This window comes from Maylandia zebra, linkage group LG23 (genome assembly GCF_041146795.1).
Source record: "Maylandia zebra isolate NMK-2024a linkage group LG23, Mzebra_GT3a, whole genome shotgun sequence".
NCBI classification, from domain to species: Eukaryota; Metazoa; Chordata; class Actinopteri; order Cichliformes; family Cichlidae; genus Maylandia; species Maylandia zebra.
Genome location: NC_135188.1, coordinates 23,239,692 through 23,259,685, shown reverse-complemented (window position 1 = coordinate 23,259,685; position 19,994 = coordinate 23,239,692). Strand labels below are relative to the sequence as shown.

Below are 19,994 nucleotides of genomic sequence, written 5' to 3'. Positions count from 1 at the left end.
TTGTGTGGGCAGAACGAGTGCTTGAGGAATTTTGAATGTGGTCAGACCCATGGCAGGCTGATTTATTGGAGCCAATGAGATGATTTATTCACAGTGGCAAAAGCATGCTTTCTGCCATCACTTAGGATGAAGTAGATGAACCAAGATCACAGTCATTATCCCTCAATCGGAGAGGCAAAAGGGCAAAAAAAAAAAAGAAAGACAAAACACAGCAGCTCCAAGTTAAGAGAGTCAAAAAGTAAGAGTAATGAAAAATGAAAAAGGTGAAACAAACGATGCAAAAGGTGCTGAGTAAATTACTGGCCAGTGTTATACTGCAATCATGTTAGACACCTGTGCAGCTTCCCATTAGTTGTTTCTGTGTTGACTATTTGTCCAGTGATAAAGTGTAAAGTGTGCGTGTTAGTCCCCATAGGGAAATAGTTCCTCTGCATTTAACCCATTCACCCAGTGAAGCAGTGGGCAGCCGCCAGTGCAGCGCCCGGGGAGCAGTGTGTAGGGACGGTACCTTGCTCAGGGGTACCTCAGGGTAGCCGTTCAGTGGAGTCGAACCCCCGACCTTCCGATCATGGGGCCACCACTCTACCTACTGAGCTATCCCTGCCCAGAGCTAAGAAACCTTACCTTAGACTATTTAGACCTGGAGTCTATTTGGAGGATGCATTTGCAGTGGAAAAGATCCTAGTTGGTGAAATGGTAGGAAAATAAAAAGGCTGAAGAGTCAAGTTTAAGAGTCAAAATAAGAAACACTACATACTGGAAACAGAGTCATTTTACAGACATTGTTTAACCTAATCTATTGCACTGTGTGTAATTAAGAATGATTTAAAATCTTTTAAATCACTGTCTTTTATAAGCAAAACATATTTTAAATGCTGCACTGTGTATGTCATTGCACACAGATTGGTTTGTGGTGGCTAATGTTAGCAGTGCTAGCAGCTAGCATTCTTTCCTTGCGTTCCACCATGTAGTTATTTTAAGTCGCAAAGACAGAAATATCTGCTTGTATATTTTAGGTTGAGACCAAGTACAACCATGACAGTGAGCTTACGTACAACCATGATTTTTCTGTAGTACTGAAGAACTGCACTGGTTTCTGCTGCTGTCATTTGTTGCGTTACAATGGAGAAAAAGAAGAGATGCACCAACTGATAGGGCTGCAGGCTCAACTAGAAATACTTGACAAATTAACTTTTTAGATCCAAAAGTTAACTATCAGTACATTAAGAGAACACGAATAAGTAATTTAACTCACTGCTATTTTCTGGTGCTGAGTAGCAAGAGCAGCAACATTTAGTCATGTGCCTGATTACTTGTACACATCCATAATGTGCAGTATTTATCCTACAGCAGTCTGCAAAGGCACATCCACATGGTCACAACAAAATGGATGGCACTTGGATATCTAAAGTTCCTAATGTTTAATGAGTTATGATGGATGTGGAAAATATAAAAGTGGTGTAATAAGAACTACTTAGCTGCAGCTGTCTGTGGGCACATCTGTGAGCAAGTATGATCCTGCCCTTATTCTTCCTCTCTTCCTCTTCCTCTTATCAGAGGATGCTTGTTCCAGCCTGTTTGATGTTTGTCAAACCGATTGAAAAACAGCTCATCACTTTCCTGCTCTGAGTGCTACGTGTTTACTCATTATACAACGATTCAGCTCGGTGGATTGGGTTTGAGAGTCTTTCTTTGATATTCCAGGTTCTCCATTCCCATATAAATCCTCCTTGAGCAACACTTTTCTGAAATCATTACAGCATTTGCCACTCTATTGATATGAGGCAAAAGGAGATCTCGAAAGAGAATGGCAGCACCATGAAGGTGTCAAGTCTCATCTGAGATGCTTGATTTTTGTAATTCAACAGCCCACCTTAACCTCTGTTCACTCCTCAATAAGACCTCTTAGCTGGGGTGGGATTGCAGAGGGACCCCAGTGGCTCAGTTGACTCCTTGTTCTAGCTCAGTAGCTTCCCAGACACCCCTCGTGACTTGACGTGATTATAAGCTCCCTGTAAACCCACTTTGACCCTGTCTTGCTGTTGGAGAGTTCTTTGTGGTCTGGTGCTTTGTAACTACCCAGTCGAACTGAAGAAACTTGTGCAAAGGCCAACGAATGCTCTTTGCTTGGTCATGAGTACAACAATGGACAATGAGTTACGGTCTTTTTAAGATCATGTAAATTCTGGGTGGGGTGAAAATATGATAACAACTACAGCATAGCATGAATCCCTTGAAATCGTCCAGTTGCAAGGAATTTTTTAGTGTAAGTGATCCGCTGCAGAAGATGCATCGATAAAGAGAAATGATCAGATAAACGCGGGTTTCATTTCTCAGGCATTACAAAAACAGCTAAATGAGCTGGATAATTTCACAGATTTTGAGATGGAGCTGCACAAACAATCACTGATGGATGAACCTCAGGTGTTAGTCTGGCTGGATGCTGCGCGTGTGGTGGGGCCTTTCTGAGATTCCTGTGCTTTACCCGTCTGAGCTGGTAAAAACCACGTGAGACCTTCCAGCTGCAGCTGCCATATATGGACGAGGTAGCTATTCTTTCACTTTCTCACATGGTGATCTGCTGAGGATTTTCAGTCTCACGGAGCCGCAGTATTTGAAGGAATTTGAGATGAGCAGCTATGAAGGTTTTGCTTGTAATTTCTTCTCTGCCAGCAGTGTAGTACCTCCTGTACACATGTGATTTCCGACAGTTTGGTGTCTGGATGTAAGCGTTTGACTCAAAGTCCAAATCCTTCTAAGCTTTAGATCAGTGCTGGAAGGAGTCATCACCAGGACAGAACCTGTGAGCTGCACATAAAGGCAGATATTCTTGGGCTCAGTGACGTGTAGCATCACCAGCACCAATTAATCAATAACAACATCGTCTTCTGATATTAGATGTCCGGTACAAAGCATAAATAGGTCAACTGCCGGGGAGTTCTGTTAGCATCTAATAGAATTGGGATAGGTGTTGATTCCTCATTTTGTTGAAGTCCACTAGAGTTACATGCAAGCTGCTTTTTCACCTTGAATCTACCCTGTGTATAACAGAGATAATAAAACTGCTGCAATGATGCTCAAAAAACTGTGTAGGCGTAAGAATCACTAAAGGCCTATATACAGGCTGATGACTAGGGATGGGTATTGTTTAGGTTTTATCCGATACCGGTGCCAAATCGGTACTTTTGAAACGGTGCCGGTGCTCAAACGGTGCTCAAACCGGTGCTTAAAGAATGGAGAACACAAAATTGGTCCAAAAACCTCTCATGTTCAGCTGTTTTTTGTAAAAAGATAACAATGTTAGCCTTTTCTGCAGCTATGGGGCATATATGGTATCACTCTTAGCTGGAAGCAGTGCTTAAACAATGGAAAAAATACAAACTTTGTCCAAAAACCTCTCATGTTTAGCTGTTTCCCTCTTTTTCTTTGGTCATTTTAGCCTTTTTGGCCAGGGTGAAGGGAGTATCTGCCATCAAACAAGAAGACAGCCGCATGTAGCTATGATGGTGTTTGCTAGTTCACCTTACATGCATTAATGTAATAACGTGGTTAGCCTACTCAACGTAAATTACACACGAACAACATTAAGCTACTCACGCAGAGAAGAACGGCTGCTGCTGCCATCAAATACGGCGCATTTCTCGGCTTTTAAAATAAAAACGCTATGCGTCGCCAGGTGTTTCATCGGATTCGAGGTGTTACTTCCTTTGACAGTATCACAGTATCAGCTTAAAGCACTTGTTGCAGGCTGCTGATTTTGCATATTTTGCTGTGAAGTACAGCCAGACTTTTGACCGCTTCGCCTTGGACATTTTTAATCTGTAGCTCTGCATAAAAGAACGTACGTACCTGGCCCCGCCTACTGTCCTCGGAAACGTAAAATGATTGGCTAGAAGTGTATCACAGCTCAGGGAAAAAAAGCACCGAAATAAAGCACCGAAATGTGCGCTGCTTTTCGGTCTGGTTACTACCGTTTATGTCAGAACCGGTGCCATCATGGCACCGGACACCGGTACCCATCCCTACTGATGACTACACCAATGTCAGTAAAATGCTTACTGACATTTTAGAAAAGATACAAATTTATGCCTTTAAAATAACTTTAGTTTTGATTTACACAATACACATGCAAAATCAATGTAAACATAGTTAACCATGATATGGTAGGGCTAAACTTGGATTCGGTAGTACCAGATAGCCATCATCTTGGTGGTTTGAGGCAAATAGAAACCGTCTGAAAAATACACAATTTGTCTTTTAAAGAGATTTTAAGCCTTCAATCAGGACCACAACAGCCAAAATAACATCTGCAGCCTTACCTATTTACAGTGCTGTGAAAAAGTATTTTCCCCATTTCTGATTTTTATAAATTTTTTGCATATTTGTCACATTTGCATGTCTTAGATTACTAAAAAAAACTTCAATATCAGACAAAGATAACCTGAGTGAATACAGAATGTTGCTTTTAAATATTGAATTCCGTTATCAAGGAAAAAACACTATCCAAACCTTCCTAGCCCTGTGTGAAAAAGTAATTGCCTCGTAAACCTAATAAGCAAGCTCTGTGACTAGGACCTCTTGGCCCTTTTCAACTCTCCACACTGAAAGCCTGGGGCAGGTGGCGAAGCAGCAAAACAGTTCAGAGCAGGCGTCATTGACAACATGAAAGCGATTAAGCCAGACAAAACATGAACGAAGGAAGGCGGTCTTCAAAGCAGGGTGTTGTCAGCAGTTCACAAATGATTTGTGAGATTTGACAAGAAGAGGCTAATGTGGGCTATCATTTAGATCAGCTGATCAGCCCAGAGTGTGGGCTGATTTTAACCGTGTGGCTTTCCTGATATGAAAAGTCTTACCGTATGTAAGACAACCTGGCAGTTAGTATAATAAAAGGCTGGTAACAGTGTCTCTACAATGTGGTATGGTCAGCTTCGTCTATAGATGACCTGCTTCATGCTTTTTTTGGTAGCACTGACTGGTGGATTGATGCCTTCACATTGCACATTAGCATGCTTTGGGTGGGATCTTTTCTGCTGCGATGTTATCCCGCTACTGTATTCTGATATGCTTGATGATAGCATTACAAAGTCAATGAGTCCTTTGTTTTCCCAGAGCAAACTAATTATGGCCGTTTCCTTCCTGCCCCCGTCTGCTGTATGCTGATAGCGCGCTCTCATCTAAGCCCTCGTAAACATCCGTCAGCTCACAGCGCACTGGCATAGTGGCTGCTGCACGCACTTAATTAACCATGCATGTATCTGTACACACTAAAGTAAATACAATCAGATGGACGTCATACAGCTCGCTGGAGAGGTGCCTGTTTATGCATCGTAATCAGTGATTTGTGGTGCAGAGGGTAACACAGACTATTAGGGGACATACTTGCCTGCCATGAATACTATGGACAAAATGTTTTGAAACCCAGTTTAGCCTGGGATGCCCTGACTGCTATTTAAAGATGCTCCATGTGACACTGCAACATCAGGAAAGCAATACGGCTCTAATTTTGAGGGGATAGTATAATTAGGCTACAAGTGATACTGTTGCTTGGGAGGTCTGGCAACAGGTACTGTCCCTTGGCTCTGCATTTTTTAGTACTGGTGTAGACACATTTGTTGTAAATCCTGCTGTTGTTTACTGAAAGGAAAACATGATGTTGAGCATAAAGTGGGGAATGATGCTGAGACAAAAAGGAGCGGAAACCTCCAGCTGCCCGTGAAGAGAAGTATTTGGATGGTACAAGAATTTTACGCTATGAGGGCAAAAAAGGGAGTGGATCATAAAAAGAAAATCTCCAGCAGTACCAGCTCAGGTCAGGTCTCATGCAGTAGTTCTGGTGCTTTGATTATGTTAGTAATGCCTTACCAATCAGCCAATCAGAACCTTTTTTTTAAGAGGGGCAATTAGAAGACAGGGGCAGGACCTATAATGGCTTGTTTCAGACGGAAGCTATACTAAAGTTACATATTAATATAAGGATTATTAAGCAGAAATGGCTAAATAAAAAGTGTTTAATTGTCATTTATGCAAAAAGTCTTGAGCCACCTCTAATTTCTTTAATATTAGGGAAAATGGCACATATGTGTGGTCAGTATTTGGTGTGACCACCTTTATTCTTTAGCACAGTGTGAACTCTCTTAGGATGCTTTCTTGTCACGTCTTTAAGTCACCTTCAGGAATAGTTCTCCAGGCTTCTTGAAGGGCATTCAAAGATCTTCTTTCTTCTCCACCACACGAATCCACACACCAACATGCTCGTAATCCAATGCAGGAAAGAGAGCAGCAGGTCTGGGGAGACTGTTCACACAGAGAGAGAAAAATCTCAAAAGCCAAACTCACTCACTCACGAAGTATCACGAAAGCTAGGAACTAACACTAACGTGTCTCATGCAATCATCCAGCGATGACAGGATCTGAGCCCCAGCCTTAAATAGCCATGGAGTAATCAGCTGTGCAATTAGAGCCAGGTGCATGGGCCAAAGGCAGGACCCGACAGTGAGACCGCCCAGGCAGAGCGACAAGGGGGAGAGAAAACCACCATAACAAATGTAGCCTCGCGGGGCCAGCCGGGCAGACACAGGGACCATGACACAATAATGTTGAGGTCCGGGCTCTGGGGAGGCCGATCCATGGCTGATACTGCTCCACTGTGGTATGCTTTGACTGTATTGGCAGTGTGTTTGGGATCATCGTCTTAAAAAAATGAAGCTGTTGCCAATCAGATGTTTTCCAGATGGTTTTGCATGGTGGAGCAAAATCTGATGGCACTTTTCTGTATTCATAATTCATTAATTTTTACAAGATCTCCAACACTAAATGTGGTTTCATCTCTACATCAGACCTGTTGTCACTGATTTTCAGTCCAGGTTCTTGTGTTATTTTCCTTCCTGAGGTTTTTCTCCCCTTTTTTCTCCCCTTCATTAAGTACTGCTTCTTGACAGCCACCCTTCCACTGAGACCATTTCTGATGAGGCTTCAGTAAGCTGAAGGTCCAGATGCATCTTTCAGGTCCCGTGTTAGGTCTTTGCTGTAGTTTTCCTGTCTCTTAAAGACAAAACTTTCGGATACTGTTCATCTGCTGTAGATATCTGTTTGGGCCTGATGCTTCTTTTTTGGTTTTCTTCCTCAAATTTGTTAAGGCTATCCCGAATACAAAATGCCAAGTTTCTGACATAACACTGGTTCATCCCTTGATTTAGGAGCCTTTTTTATATTTCAGTGGTTAAAATATCAGTATTACGTGTCTTAACAAACAAAAAACATTCATCTGAAAATGGTCAGATACAAAGATGGTGACTGAAAATTAGTCAAAAAAGCAGCCAATGTCTGATAAAGCTTCAGAAAGAACTATTGCCTAAAAGCGCTTCAAAAAAATTGTTTTTAAGCCTTCTTCTTTTGTCCTAGATGTTTCTAGTTTCTGGAAAAGTTTTTTTAGAAACTGTTTTTTCACTTTTTTTTTTTAAGGAGATACTACAAACGATGTTTTTCATCTAATAGCTCCTTGGGAATCACCTTGTTGAAAAAAAATGCTATTTTATTTTATTCATGTCAGAATATGGGATCTTTGGCATCTTTCACAGATTCAACAAAAGAAATGTGAACAAATGATGTGTTTTGGGAAAGGGTGCTCATAGCAAAGTGCCTAAATGGTTCTTTGCTAACTTTTCTGTTATGTGGCTGTTAAGACTGCTTTAGAAAATTACAAGAATGTCAGGCTCACTGGAATCAAAAGAAGGAAACAAGGGGTGGCTCAAGAGTTTTGCACATGACTGTAGCATGCCGAATATTATACACTGTCTTTTGTTTTGAAAGGCAAAACTGTTTGTCAGTCAGATACTTGTGTACAATTCTGTTTCATGTAGTGCATATAAGCTCACTTAGGCTAGTGATGGTGGTAGTGTGTAACCTGGATTTCTGCCATGATATCTGAGTTGTTATTTAACACAAGCGAAACCACTTTGTACCGTGTTTTCGCCTGGATTCTCGTATACAGACTGACCAAGAAAAGCGGCATGCAAAATAAATGATAGTCATACTATAATGTAATGTGTTTATCCATGTGGGAACTGAGTGTAATGCAGTGTTCATTAGTTTTGTGGTGTTCTCTGGAAGCATTCTCTCAGTGTGAGTTGACTGTGAAATGTGATTTTTGCTTGGAATAGATATTTCCCACACAGAGGAACAGTCAAGGGTGCTTTCTTTTTTATAGGCAGTGGTTATTTCTGTTCTGTTGGGAAACACTCAGGCATTCAAGAGGAAATATTCAGAGATGTCTCTCCCCCGCTGTCTCTACAAAAATAAATGCAATTCTTACAGTAGTGTTTTTAAAACACAATTTAAAGCACTTCAGAGAACTGAGGACACTAGCTGAGTCATTTTTCTGCTTCTACCCTCCTTTACTTACCTATTTTTTACGCGCTCTCCTTAAAAGTCAGACATGACTTCAGCTGGTTTCTCTCTTTCTCTTACAGGTCACCACATCATGTCAAACAAATACCAGCTATGAGCCGGTGAGTATGACATGTGCATGCATGTGTTTCAGCAATCTGTGTGTGTGTGTGTGTGTGTCAAACAAGACCATTAAGGAAACATTTAAAACTCCTGTTGACCTCTAAAATCCTTTTCCTAAATTTGATGGCCCTTCCTAGAATTGTGTCAGAGCCACACACAGCTCTGTGAGGCCGTTGCTGGATGTCAACTATAAAAGCTTCCTCTCATCTCATAAATGCTGTTTGTACAAGGCAAACCAACTCAAACTGTGTCCTGTAGAGGTGATAATAGCAGTTGGTCACAATCACCATGTGACTGACAGATCAAACCTAGCCAAAGGTAGAAAATTAATATGCAAGCACAAAGAACTATTCAGCCAATATGTCTGCCAGGAGCACTGGGACATTTCTTGGTGTCCTGATTGTTTTGTTCTGCCATGAACATGAAGATGACCTGGTATTCCACTGTAGCAAGCAGTGATAAGTTGTCAGAGTTCAGGCATGAAACTCACACACTGTCCACAGGCAATGACAAGACATGACAGGCAATGCATGCAGTGTCTACTGTAGGGGTTTCTTTGCAGACAGATTGACCAGAAAAATGCATGGTTTGAAAAAAAAAAAGTTAGAGTAGAACGTGAGAAATAACAATAACAAGCTAAAGCTTGTAATACTATATTTTAAAATATATAATACTATATTTTGTATTCAAAATCAGTTTAATTAAAGATCTTGAACATACTGGTGGATTAAAAATTACAGAAACATAAAAGGTTAATTTGGTAATATCCAGTGTTGTTAATTTAGGGCAGATGTGCCATAAACCTTAGATTTAATGGTCATCTGACAAATTTGTTAAGCAATGTATGTGCTGTGATTGGTGTTTCCTGGCCAGTTTTTGCAGGGTGTTTAGCTGTCTCAATGACTTTTCTAAAAGATAAATATTATAACAAGTTTGTTACCTCATAACACAAAACATATACTTGTAACACTGACAATAAAACATTTAAGTCCAAGACGAAATGTGCTTGATGCATTCTTTTCAAGTTAATTGCAAAGCTGCCCAAAATGTTTATCTCATGTTAGTGGTTTTCTTCTTCACTGCCTCTCATGACAAGGTGTCAGTTTACTGATAACTTATCGCTACCTGTGAATGAGTGGGAGTCTGCAAAATCATTGGCACATATGTCCGCCCGCATGTTTAAACATGAACAAGAAGGAAATGAAACCGGGGCTCCGTCATAGTGTGGTTGTGTCACAGGGTCCTTTTTAAGAAATTTTCTAGGCTGTCACTCCTGTTCTCTCACTATGAACTTTAAAGAAGTCCAGACGCTTTTCTTTCCAAGCTCCTTAGACTGTGATGACCTGAATGACTGAGAACCTCCATCCATCCATCCAACCATTCATTTTCTTCCGCTTATCCGGGGCCAGGTTGCGGGGGCAGCTGTTGTAGTCTAGAGATATAATCTCTCCAGCGTGTCCTCCTCCTGGTGGGACATGCCCAGAACACCTCTCCCAGCAGGCGCCCAGGAGGCATCCTTGTCAGATGCTCGAACCACCTTAACTGGCTCCTTTCAATGTGGAGGAGCAGCGGCACTACTCTGAGTGGCCGAACTTCTCACCCTATCTCTAAGGGAGAGGCCAGCCACCCCTCGGATGAAGCCCATTTCTGCCGCTTGTATCCACAATCTCGTTCCTTCGGTCACTGCTCAGAGCTCGTGACCATAGGTGAGGGTAGGGTAGGTACTGTTTATCAACCGGTAAACAGAGAGCTTCGCTTTTACACTCAGCTCTCTCTTCACCACAACAGACCGGTACAGCATCCACATCACTGCGGCCGCTGCACCTATCCATTTGTTGATCTCCCGCTCCCTTCTCCCATCACTCATGAACAAGAACCCGAGATACTTAAACTCCTCCAGTGGAGTGGGCACTCCACCCTTTTCCGGCTGAGGACCATGGCCTCAGATTTGTAGGTGCTGATTCTCATTCTCACCGCTTCACACTCGGCTGCGAACCGTTCCAAGGCGAGCTTGAGGCCATCACAGCATGAAGCCAACAGAACCACATCATCTGCAAAGAGAAGAGATGAGATCCTGAGACCACCCAAGTGAAAGCCTTCCGCCACTTGGCTACACCTAGAAATTCTGTCCATAAAAATTATGAACAGAATCGGTGACAAATGGCAGCCCTGGCAAAGCCCATCACCCACCACGAACGAGTCCGACTTATTGCCGGCTATGCAGACAAAGTATCCTTGAGAGGATGAAGAGCTGATCCAGTGTTCCACGACCAGGACGAAAACCGCATTGTTTCTCCTGTATCCGAGGTTTGACTAGCAGCAACCTGGCATAGACTTTCCCAGGGAGGCTGATGAGCGTGATTCCTCTGTAGTTGGAACACACCCTCTGGTCCCCTTTCTTAAAGATGGGAACCACCACCCGGGTCTGCCAATCCAGGGGTATTGCCCCTGATCTTCACGCAACATTGTAGAAGCATGTAAACCAGGACAGCCCTACAACATCCAGAGCCTTCAGTAACTCTGGGCGGACCTCATCCACCCCAGGGGCTCTGCCACCAAGGAGTTGTTTAACTGCCTCAGTGACCTCACCCTCAGAGGTTGGCGGTCATCCCCTTTGTCGCCAAACTCTGCTTCCTCCACGGAAGATATGCCAGGGGATTAAGGAGGTCCTTGAAGTATTCCTTCCACTGCCCAGCAATTTTCTCAGTCAAAGTCATCAGCACTCCACCCGCACTATACACAGTGCAGGTAGAGCACCGCTTTCCTCTCCTGAGTTGCCTGACGGTTTGCCAGAATCTCTTCAAGGCAGTCCTCCCACACCTGAGTTTTTGCTTCCGCCACCGCTCGCGCCGCATTCCGATTGGCCTGTCGGTACCTATCAGCTGCTTCCGAAGTCCCCACAGGCTAACCAAGCCCGGTAGAACTCCTTCTTCAGCTTGGTGGCTCCCCTCACCTCTGGTGTCCACCATTTGGTTCCGGGATTACCACCACGGCAGGCACCAACTACCTTGTGGCCGCAGCTCTGTGCAGCAGCTTCAGCAATGGAGATGCTGAACATGGTCCATTCGGACTCAATGTCCCCTGTCTCCCTCGAAATGCTGTTGACTCAGGCTCCTTCCCCACCAGAGAGGTGACATTCCATGTCCTGATTGCTAGTCTTGGTAGCCAGGGATCAGTCCGCCAGGATAACTGAGAACCATCACAGACATATTCTCTCACTATCCCCTTATCCAGCTTTACGTCAATCATCTTGCTTAATACAAAAAGAAAGTATAAGGATTGCAGTAAAGGGGGTGGCTTTTACACACAGACTTTTAAAAAGCATCCACACATCCTGTGGTGCTTTCAGTAATTTGGTATGAGCTATGCGGATGCTGCCACACTGAGCAGAAGAGGAACGATAGAGAGCCTCAGTGAAAATCATTATTCCCTTTTCCGTTAAAGCTTTCTGTTTTAGAGGATAAAATGGGATTTATGCACTGCGACAACGAGACTTGAGCCATTTTCATTTTAATGAGCTTGAAATTGGAGTTTTCATTCATTTCCACAAAGAATGCTTGCTCAGCAAATGTTAGGTCATGATTAGAAAACCAGGAGAAATACCAATTTGATCATTTCCCTTATTTGTAGTGAGTATTTAATGAACTCAAATATGAGAGGGATCAGTTGGTCCTGTTTTATATTTTTATGATTAAACCACCAATAGTTTGACCAAATTTGGAAGATTCCAGGCTACAATAACTACTTTTCACTTATTTACTTTGGGCTTTGGTCTTTTAAAATCACTGCTGCAGCTTGTTAAACAGTCCTTCGGATTTGTTTACAAAGGTCACTGCAACCTAAGACCCTGTACTTAACTCAGTTAAGAGATTTTCCTTAAAACATGGATCAAGCTCTGTATCTCTGTGCCTCTAATTACATACTTTCTTTTTCTTTCCTTCTTTCTCCATCTCTGCCTTGTTCAGGGACAGACATGCACAATTTAAGAAACTGATTTGAAATTTTAACTCTTTATATACCTTTGAATGCAAATACTGTAAAAACTCACAAAATGTCATGAAATTAGTCAGCAGAGACTTCATGCAATAGGATTTAATTGAAAAGTATGACAAGGAAAACTGGATCCAAACATACATCTGTATTTAGTTTGTCTCAGTTGTTAGTTTGGTCAACCCTAAACACCCAAATACCCTAAAATAAGGACATTTGAACTGGCATCAAAATCTGAAGTAACCTCAAAACAACATTTTTTAAAAAAAGTGACTGATAGTAGATTTTTCGGAGCTAATACTGATGCTAATACTATGCTATTGCTATACTGAACAGAGAAAATTAAGTATTCATTGTTTATGGACTTTCCAACAGTGTTCTAACTTAATATGTAGTTGGCAACTTACCGTGAAGATGCAGATTATCTCCACTCCACCAAATGCTAAGTTGTGATGCTACTCTGCTTTGTGTGCTACAGACTCTCCTGAGAGTTCTGTAATCAAAGGACTTACTGCGCTTTGCTTAATAAACTATAGGATGATGCTATTGCTCAATCACCAAAAACATATTTGTTATGCATTATGCTCCATACAACAGAAAATATTTTGGCAATATTTATGCTAATATGACTATATCTTTGATAGGAAAATGTTGGCTGATTATATAGAGAAATAGAAATGTTATGGTTTTTGTATTTTCACAAAAAATTAAAAACAAAAGAAGGAATAGTTACTCTTTGTGCTTTCAACAGCGGCTGCAATTTACTTTACATTTGTTGCCTATCTTTTTGCTTTCTTGAAGGGTAAAACATACCTTAAAGCCAAATAATCATATAGCATCTGCTAGTTGGGGTCATTGTTCAAAAAATTAATATATTAATGTAAAATGTAAACATTACTTGTTACTTCTTGGTTCTTAAAAGTATAAGAGAACGTTAATTAGCAATTTGTTTAGCTACACTTTATGTTACGCTTATGGTACTCTGTAACATGATCTGTCTTAATGATGACACACAAAAACATCAATAAAAGGCTGTGAGTAAACATGAACAGATAGCAATAAAGGCTACAAGCCTGCCTGCCTTTGTTACCTGTTGAAGATCAGGCTCTGACTGCTGGGCTGGAGTCTGCATACACTCAGCTGAATCTAATTTAATACAGTAATGCATTACATTACTGTATTACAGGCAAATGTAATGTTGCATTACATTGGAACATGTTACGACTGAAACCTACACACACTGAGTGAGTATGGTAGGTGACTGTCACCCAGGCAATAAGTGAGAGCGGGACATCCAGCAAGGAAACCTGGTTCTCACATCTCCTTCTCATCTTTTTTTCTCACCATGTTGTTTCTTCCTTTGTGTGAAAGAAACAATGATTAACCCGCTGACTGTCTCACTTTTCTCTCCAGCCTCCCACTCCTCAGCTGCCATTAAAGCATGTAGATACACCGGTAAGTAACACTTCTTCTGCGTAAGTGTAATGCCAAGAAGACATGCTTTAAAAGATGTTCATTCATAAAAGCTGCTATTGTTATTGCAACAAGACGCTGGAATAACAATCCTCAAGTACATTACTGTATGAAGCAAAACATACACAGACACCTGGATAGATACAGCTATGTACTTTTTTTTTCTCAAGGTTCGTGCAAGACCCCTCAGTTCCTGCAATTACAGAAATAGCACAGTTCCATATATGTTGCACCACATGCATGGAACTGAGGTCTGTAGAGAAATGGTTTCCCCAATTCAGTGTTGAAGTACTTGAATCACTTTCACAACCCTATATAACACAAACATAAGCCAAACATTACTGTCAATTATCACAAGCCAGCCTCAGCTATTGTGGCTGAAAGGGAGCAGTCCAACCAGGTTTCATATAATTATGGAAAACCTTCACAGAATAGCGGAGGAGCCGATTAATGCCAATGGCTAAGGTTTTAATTTGAGGCGTCCACATACAGTTTCTCAAAAAATCCAATTATTAAGAAGCAATAAATGTAATAACAATGACTCAGCAGGCACTGAAATATGCTGTGCTTTGAATAGTATGTTTTGAAATAGAGAAACATGTGCAGCAACCTACTGTAGAAACAAATGCTAACTACAGACAATATACAGTGCAAACTGCACACATGAGCTCTGATATTTGCATTAATTCATGTAAAATTACTTATTACTAAATTAAACCAACTAAGGAGAGTCTCCATCTAGTTGTATATTTATTAGCTTTGAATCAATAATTTAATCAGGGAATAATTCTGTTAAGCCTTGATCTCAAACATGGTTCACTTTAAATCTTACAAACTGCAAAAGGTACAAACTGCACCATCCACTACATTTAGAACTCAGTTTATAGACCCTTAAAGACTGGAGCATATTTTTCCAATGGATAATTTCAGACTGCATGTTCAGATGTTCAGGTTAGCTGAGGTGTCTGTTCTCTGCCACTGTAAATGAATATGTGGTACATACCTGAAATTAAAAAAAAATAGTAAGCTGTAGAGACATATGTTTCTGCCAGTCCACTGCAAATTTTCTCTTATTTGTGCCAGAAATCAATGCCAAGTCCTGGCTAGAGACTAGGCATGCTTGTTCTGTCTGACATTGCTAACAGTGGAGAGTGTAGGCATAGGTGGCGGGGACCCAAGAACGGAAGAGCTAAAAAAACAAAACAAAGAAAGAACAGAGAAGAACACTACCAATGTAAAACGAAAACTGTTATTTAATGCAAACCAATCCAAAGGTCGCAATTAATTCTTTTTGACTAAAAGGGTTCCTTTGTCTTTGTCTCCTTTTTCATAAGACCAGAGGAATTTTGTATTTCAAAAGATAAAAGCAGAATTCTTACATCCTTGTTTTTCGTCCTCTCTTTTTTTGTGTGTCTTAATGAGTCCATGTCTACATCCAATGTCCCCCGAATGTTTAGATCAGAAGCAGGAGATGACTCAGAGTGGGATTATTAACACAGATCGGCATGTACACACCAGCTTATATAGAGATTTATCCGCAGTTTGTGCCTTGGGAGATAGAATGGAAGATGATTATGTCTAATGTGCTATATGCAAAGAACAAACAAACAAACTAAAACAGACAAAAGCACAAAAACACCGTCAAAAAATGAGAAACAATGACCAGACACATTTTATCTTGCTAGCTAGCTTATACAACGTAGTTAGTGTCCTCCTATTGCTGTCCAGGAAGTATGATTGAAACACATCCAGAGGTACACAGCTTTAGTTTATCAAGAGCATTCTTTAGTTAGCTTTTTGCATTTGTTGTTAGCTACCAATCTAAGCAAACATAAGGCTAAAGTAAACAGCACATTGTGCTAGCTAGCAACAAATTAAAGTGTGTATTTAGCCACAAGTACTTAACTGCATGCAGAAATTTAGTGTTTAGCACATCCTGAGGATGAAGTTGGTTATGTCTCAGTGTTTTGAGCAGCTTTTATGGATGTTTTAGAGTGCCTTTTTATTGTGAAATTAGGCTAGTGTTGGAAACCATTCCAACAGCTATGAATTGCAGCTCACTACATCTTGTCAAACACAATAAAACAAGCTGGAAACATGTGAAAACCTCCGCCCTCCTCTTATTGTTCAATGTTTATTAATCAGCGATACTTTTTAATATTTTTAACATCATTCTATCAAAATATTTTTTTTTAAAAACTGCATTTAGAAGTGTAAGTTATATTCATCCTGTTCAGTTAAATACAAGCCATGTGTTGCGGCTTCATGTCATCTTCTTGTGTAAACAAGCAAGCAACTGAGATTGTGAGGAAATAAGGCATACTGATGAGAAACACCAGCACTAAAAATACAAAGACAGAGGCTACTAATTGTATTGACTATGGTCTTGTTAATCTTTTTAAATTGTAACTATAAAAAGTTGTCACAAACAGTTTGACAGTGGCATACTGGTATTTGGGACTAAACATATACAGTCCCTTCCAGACATTTCCAATAAAAATTGTGTTGTATCGTCAGCTGAATTTGTGATCCTAATGTATCAATCATGCCTTTTGTTTAACCAGTAAGATCTCTGTTGTGGTTGTCATGTATTTTTATAGCATTCCCAGTGTTATCCCATTGTATCAAGTTGCCTTTTATATATTTCACAGATATAGTGTTATGCTTATTGGTTAATATGTTGAGGAGTTGTCATGGTATCCTCTTCTCTCTGTACTTAAATCCTGGAGTCATCATTTATGAGGTTTTCCGTGTATGTGTGCATCTGTGGTGTGTGGACCAACATGCAGATGGAATATTTATTTGGTTAGTCCATGCAGGATACATGCATTGTGGTTTTGACTCAAAATGCACCATTGTGATTATAACAGAGTCAGTGTGGGGCCTACTGAGGGTCATCCAACGGTATAATGGGGATTTTTGAAATCAGTATTTAGCATGGAAGAGTGGATGCACAGATGTAAGCTCTACCTAGAGAAGAATCAAACATAATTCTAACAGACAGAAAATGTTATAAGGGACGATCGTGGCCCAAGAGTTGGGAGTTCGGCTTGTTATCGGAAGGTTGCCGGTTTGAGCCCCGGCTTGGACAGTTTCAGTCGTTGTGTCCTTGGGCAAGACACTTCACCCGTTGCCTACTGGTGGTGGTCAGAGGGCCTGGTGGTGCCAGTGTCCGGCAGCCTTGCCTCTGTCAGTGCGCCCCAGCTGTGGCTACAATGTAGCTTGCCATCACCAGTGTGTGAATGTCTGTGTCAATGGGTGGATGACTGGATCTGTAAAGCGCTTTGGAGTCCTTAGGGACTAGTAAAGCGCTATACAAATACAGGCCATTTACCATTTTATCATTTTATTTTTATTCCACACTTTATGTAACCTGTTATTCCATGCTGTTGACCATATTCTTAAGGGTAGTTAGGAACAAACATTTACAGGACCCAGACACCACACAAGCACACAGGATGGTGAAAGATATGAGCTAAGAAAAGCTGCAGGGGAGAGAGGGGCAGTCAGATATAATGAGAGATAATAAGACCAAGGGAGGAGTAGTTCCAGAGAACAGAAAGTGGGTGGGAGGGAGGAAGAAAGATAGAGAAAGTAGGGAGAAGACAGCTGAGAAGGAACGAAGAAAAGGAAGATGCATCATGATATATTACATAATCGCTGATCAGGCTCGGCACAAATGGAAGGGACTCTAACATCTTGACCATGAGGATGTTGGAGAGAATGAACGATTAAGCTTTGACCACCTGGATAATCAGTTGAAATCCCAAAAAAGAATGAGATGTACAACACCAAATTTTTCTTGGATTCTTTCGATTTTATCAAAAAGCCTGGTATTTGCAGCTTTATCGTTGCTTAGAAACAGAGAGCAGTGGGTCCTCGCCATGCCTTTGGTCAGCACCATTCGAATGCATTTTGCCAACCTGCTTCCTGGCTGGAGGTGTAGTACTGGGTTCCAATTTGGCAAGGTAGGCCACTCCCATGGAATAAAGGTTTTTTTTAAATTTATGATTAAAAGTTGTAAAATAACTCAACTTAAATTTCTTAGTGCCTTTTAACCTATGTGTACTGCATTCAGTCTTCTCCCACTATTTCTCTATGAGATACGTATATTGTAAATATAGAAATGAATTACTCAAAAATCTTTCTAAAATATTTTTAAACTGAGAGGAAAATAATTTATTTGTGATAATAAGATAAGTAGTAGTCTGTGGTAAAATGACAAGACAAGCTCAACCATTAAAAGTATTTAAAAAATGGAAAGGAACTAAAAAAGGAATTTGTCGGAAATGTTAACGTTTAACAAATTAATGGCTAAGCATTAGAAAATTGAAAACAAAATACATTAATTACAAAATACATGAACTATTTATGTATTTTTAAATATATAAAAAATGTACAGTGTATAAATATCTAATATATAAAGTATCTAAATATACACAGACACAGGTGTGAATAAACAATTGGCCTATCATGGGTGGGAAACCAGAAGGCCAGAAGTAAAACAAACAAACAAAAAACTGGGTTACAGAGTATATAAAATAAAACAAAACAAAGTAACCAAATGTCAGTGTCTTACAAAAAAACTTCACGTCATCACAAACATGATGAATGAATTGGTATAGCAAGACAAAAGTACATATACGCATTTAAAAGTTCTTAACTTACAGTAAAAACAAATTTGTTAGCATAACTGAAATTAAACTGAAGCTCCTCCTGAAACAAAAGCAATTAAAAGATTAGAACAATAAATCAAAATTAGTACATATGAAAATTAAACTATTACTAGATTAAACTGCATGTTAATAATACAGATTAATACTCCATTCCAGATGCCTCGAAACTAGGTCAGAACTTGGGAGTGACATCTCTTAAGAGTTCTTGCAAGTTCCAGGAAAAGTGATTATATGTGATTTTTTTGCACTTGAAAGAACACATTTAAAGATCTCATTACTGTTGTGCTTATTTAGTGAGCCAGAAATACAGAACAGATTAAAAGTTTAGTTCTACTACAGTTTACAGTCAGCGCCACCATCTTGGATTGCTAACTCAAGGTATGCTAGTCTACTTCGACTGTCCAAATGGGAAATCTGAGTGAAGGGGGTCTTCTGCAAAAAATGTGCAATTAGGGACTCAATTGCAATTTGGAACTTATGATTTCTTACTTAGTCAGGAACACACCATAACAGCTGAAAGAATACGACAGATAAACATTTAGAATTGCCCAGATGCCGAGCTGCTAAATGGAATAGTGTCTAAAAATCATGGATGAATGTTTCAAATTGGAAGTTATGGAATAATAAAACAGATGAATAAAGCTGAACTCAACACATTTAAACATAAAAGGTGTTTAAGAAAAGCTTTTTTTTTCAGTCTATTGGCGCTTAGGAAACACTTGGATAGAAAAAAGTTGGGAACCACTCTTCTCCTTTATATTTATAGTAGAAGCAAGATTGAGTCAAAACACATTGCATTGGTCATGCAGTGGCTGTGGCTTGTGTTTTTAATAGTGAACATCAATAGAGAGCTTGGGTACAGATGTAAGTGTGAGGTAGATGCAAAACCCGGTGTCACCGGGCAAACAGTGAACGTTAAATCTCAGAGACGTTTACCCCACTTTACATGCAGATTGACTTTCATTTATGTATCTACGTTGCTGCAGGCTAACAGATTGTCCCTGTGATGTGACATATAACATCGCAACACTTGTGAAGCCTTGTGTGAACAGGCTGTTTCATTTTGCAAACACCATCGTCCGTGGTGCGTTTAGCATCTGGTTCCTGTCAGATCACTTAGAATTATGTGACCATTTTGGCTCATTGGGGTGGGGGGTTGCATTAGCTTTTTCTATGGGAAGCCACTCGCAAGCAGTAAGAAGAGCCATGGGAGCTCCGTGTTTAACCTTGAGACACTTCTTGCCAACATCACTTATTTAACCTCTTCAGCGGTGAAGCCGAGCGCTCACTCTTTATGACAATGTGGGGGGGGAAAGTAAAGTATGTCACAGATGATGTCCGCGG

The 19,994-nt window shown here is 40.5% G+C and overlaps 1 protein-coding gene across 6 annotated transcripts in view; it reads left to right on the top strand.

Annotated features, from left to right (window-relative positions):
- tns1a (tensin 1a) overlaps window positions 1-19,994 on the top strand; it is a 126,967-nt gene that overhangs the window by 58,347 nt on the left and 48,626 nt on the right. For all 6 annotated transcript variants that reach the window (XM_024798865.2, XM_024798862.2, XM_024798861.2 and 3 more), the window contains 2 exons: window positions 8,472-8,510; window positions 13,915-13,956. In XM_024798865.2, the coding sequence (XP_024654633.2) occupies window positions 8,472-8,510; window positions 13,915-13,956 (81 nt within the window). The remainder of the gene's footprint in view (window positions 1-8,471; window positions 8,511-13,914; window positions 13,957-19,994) is intronic.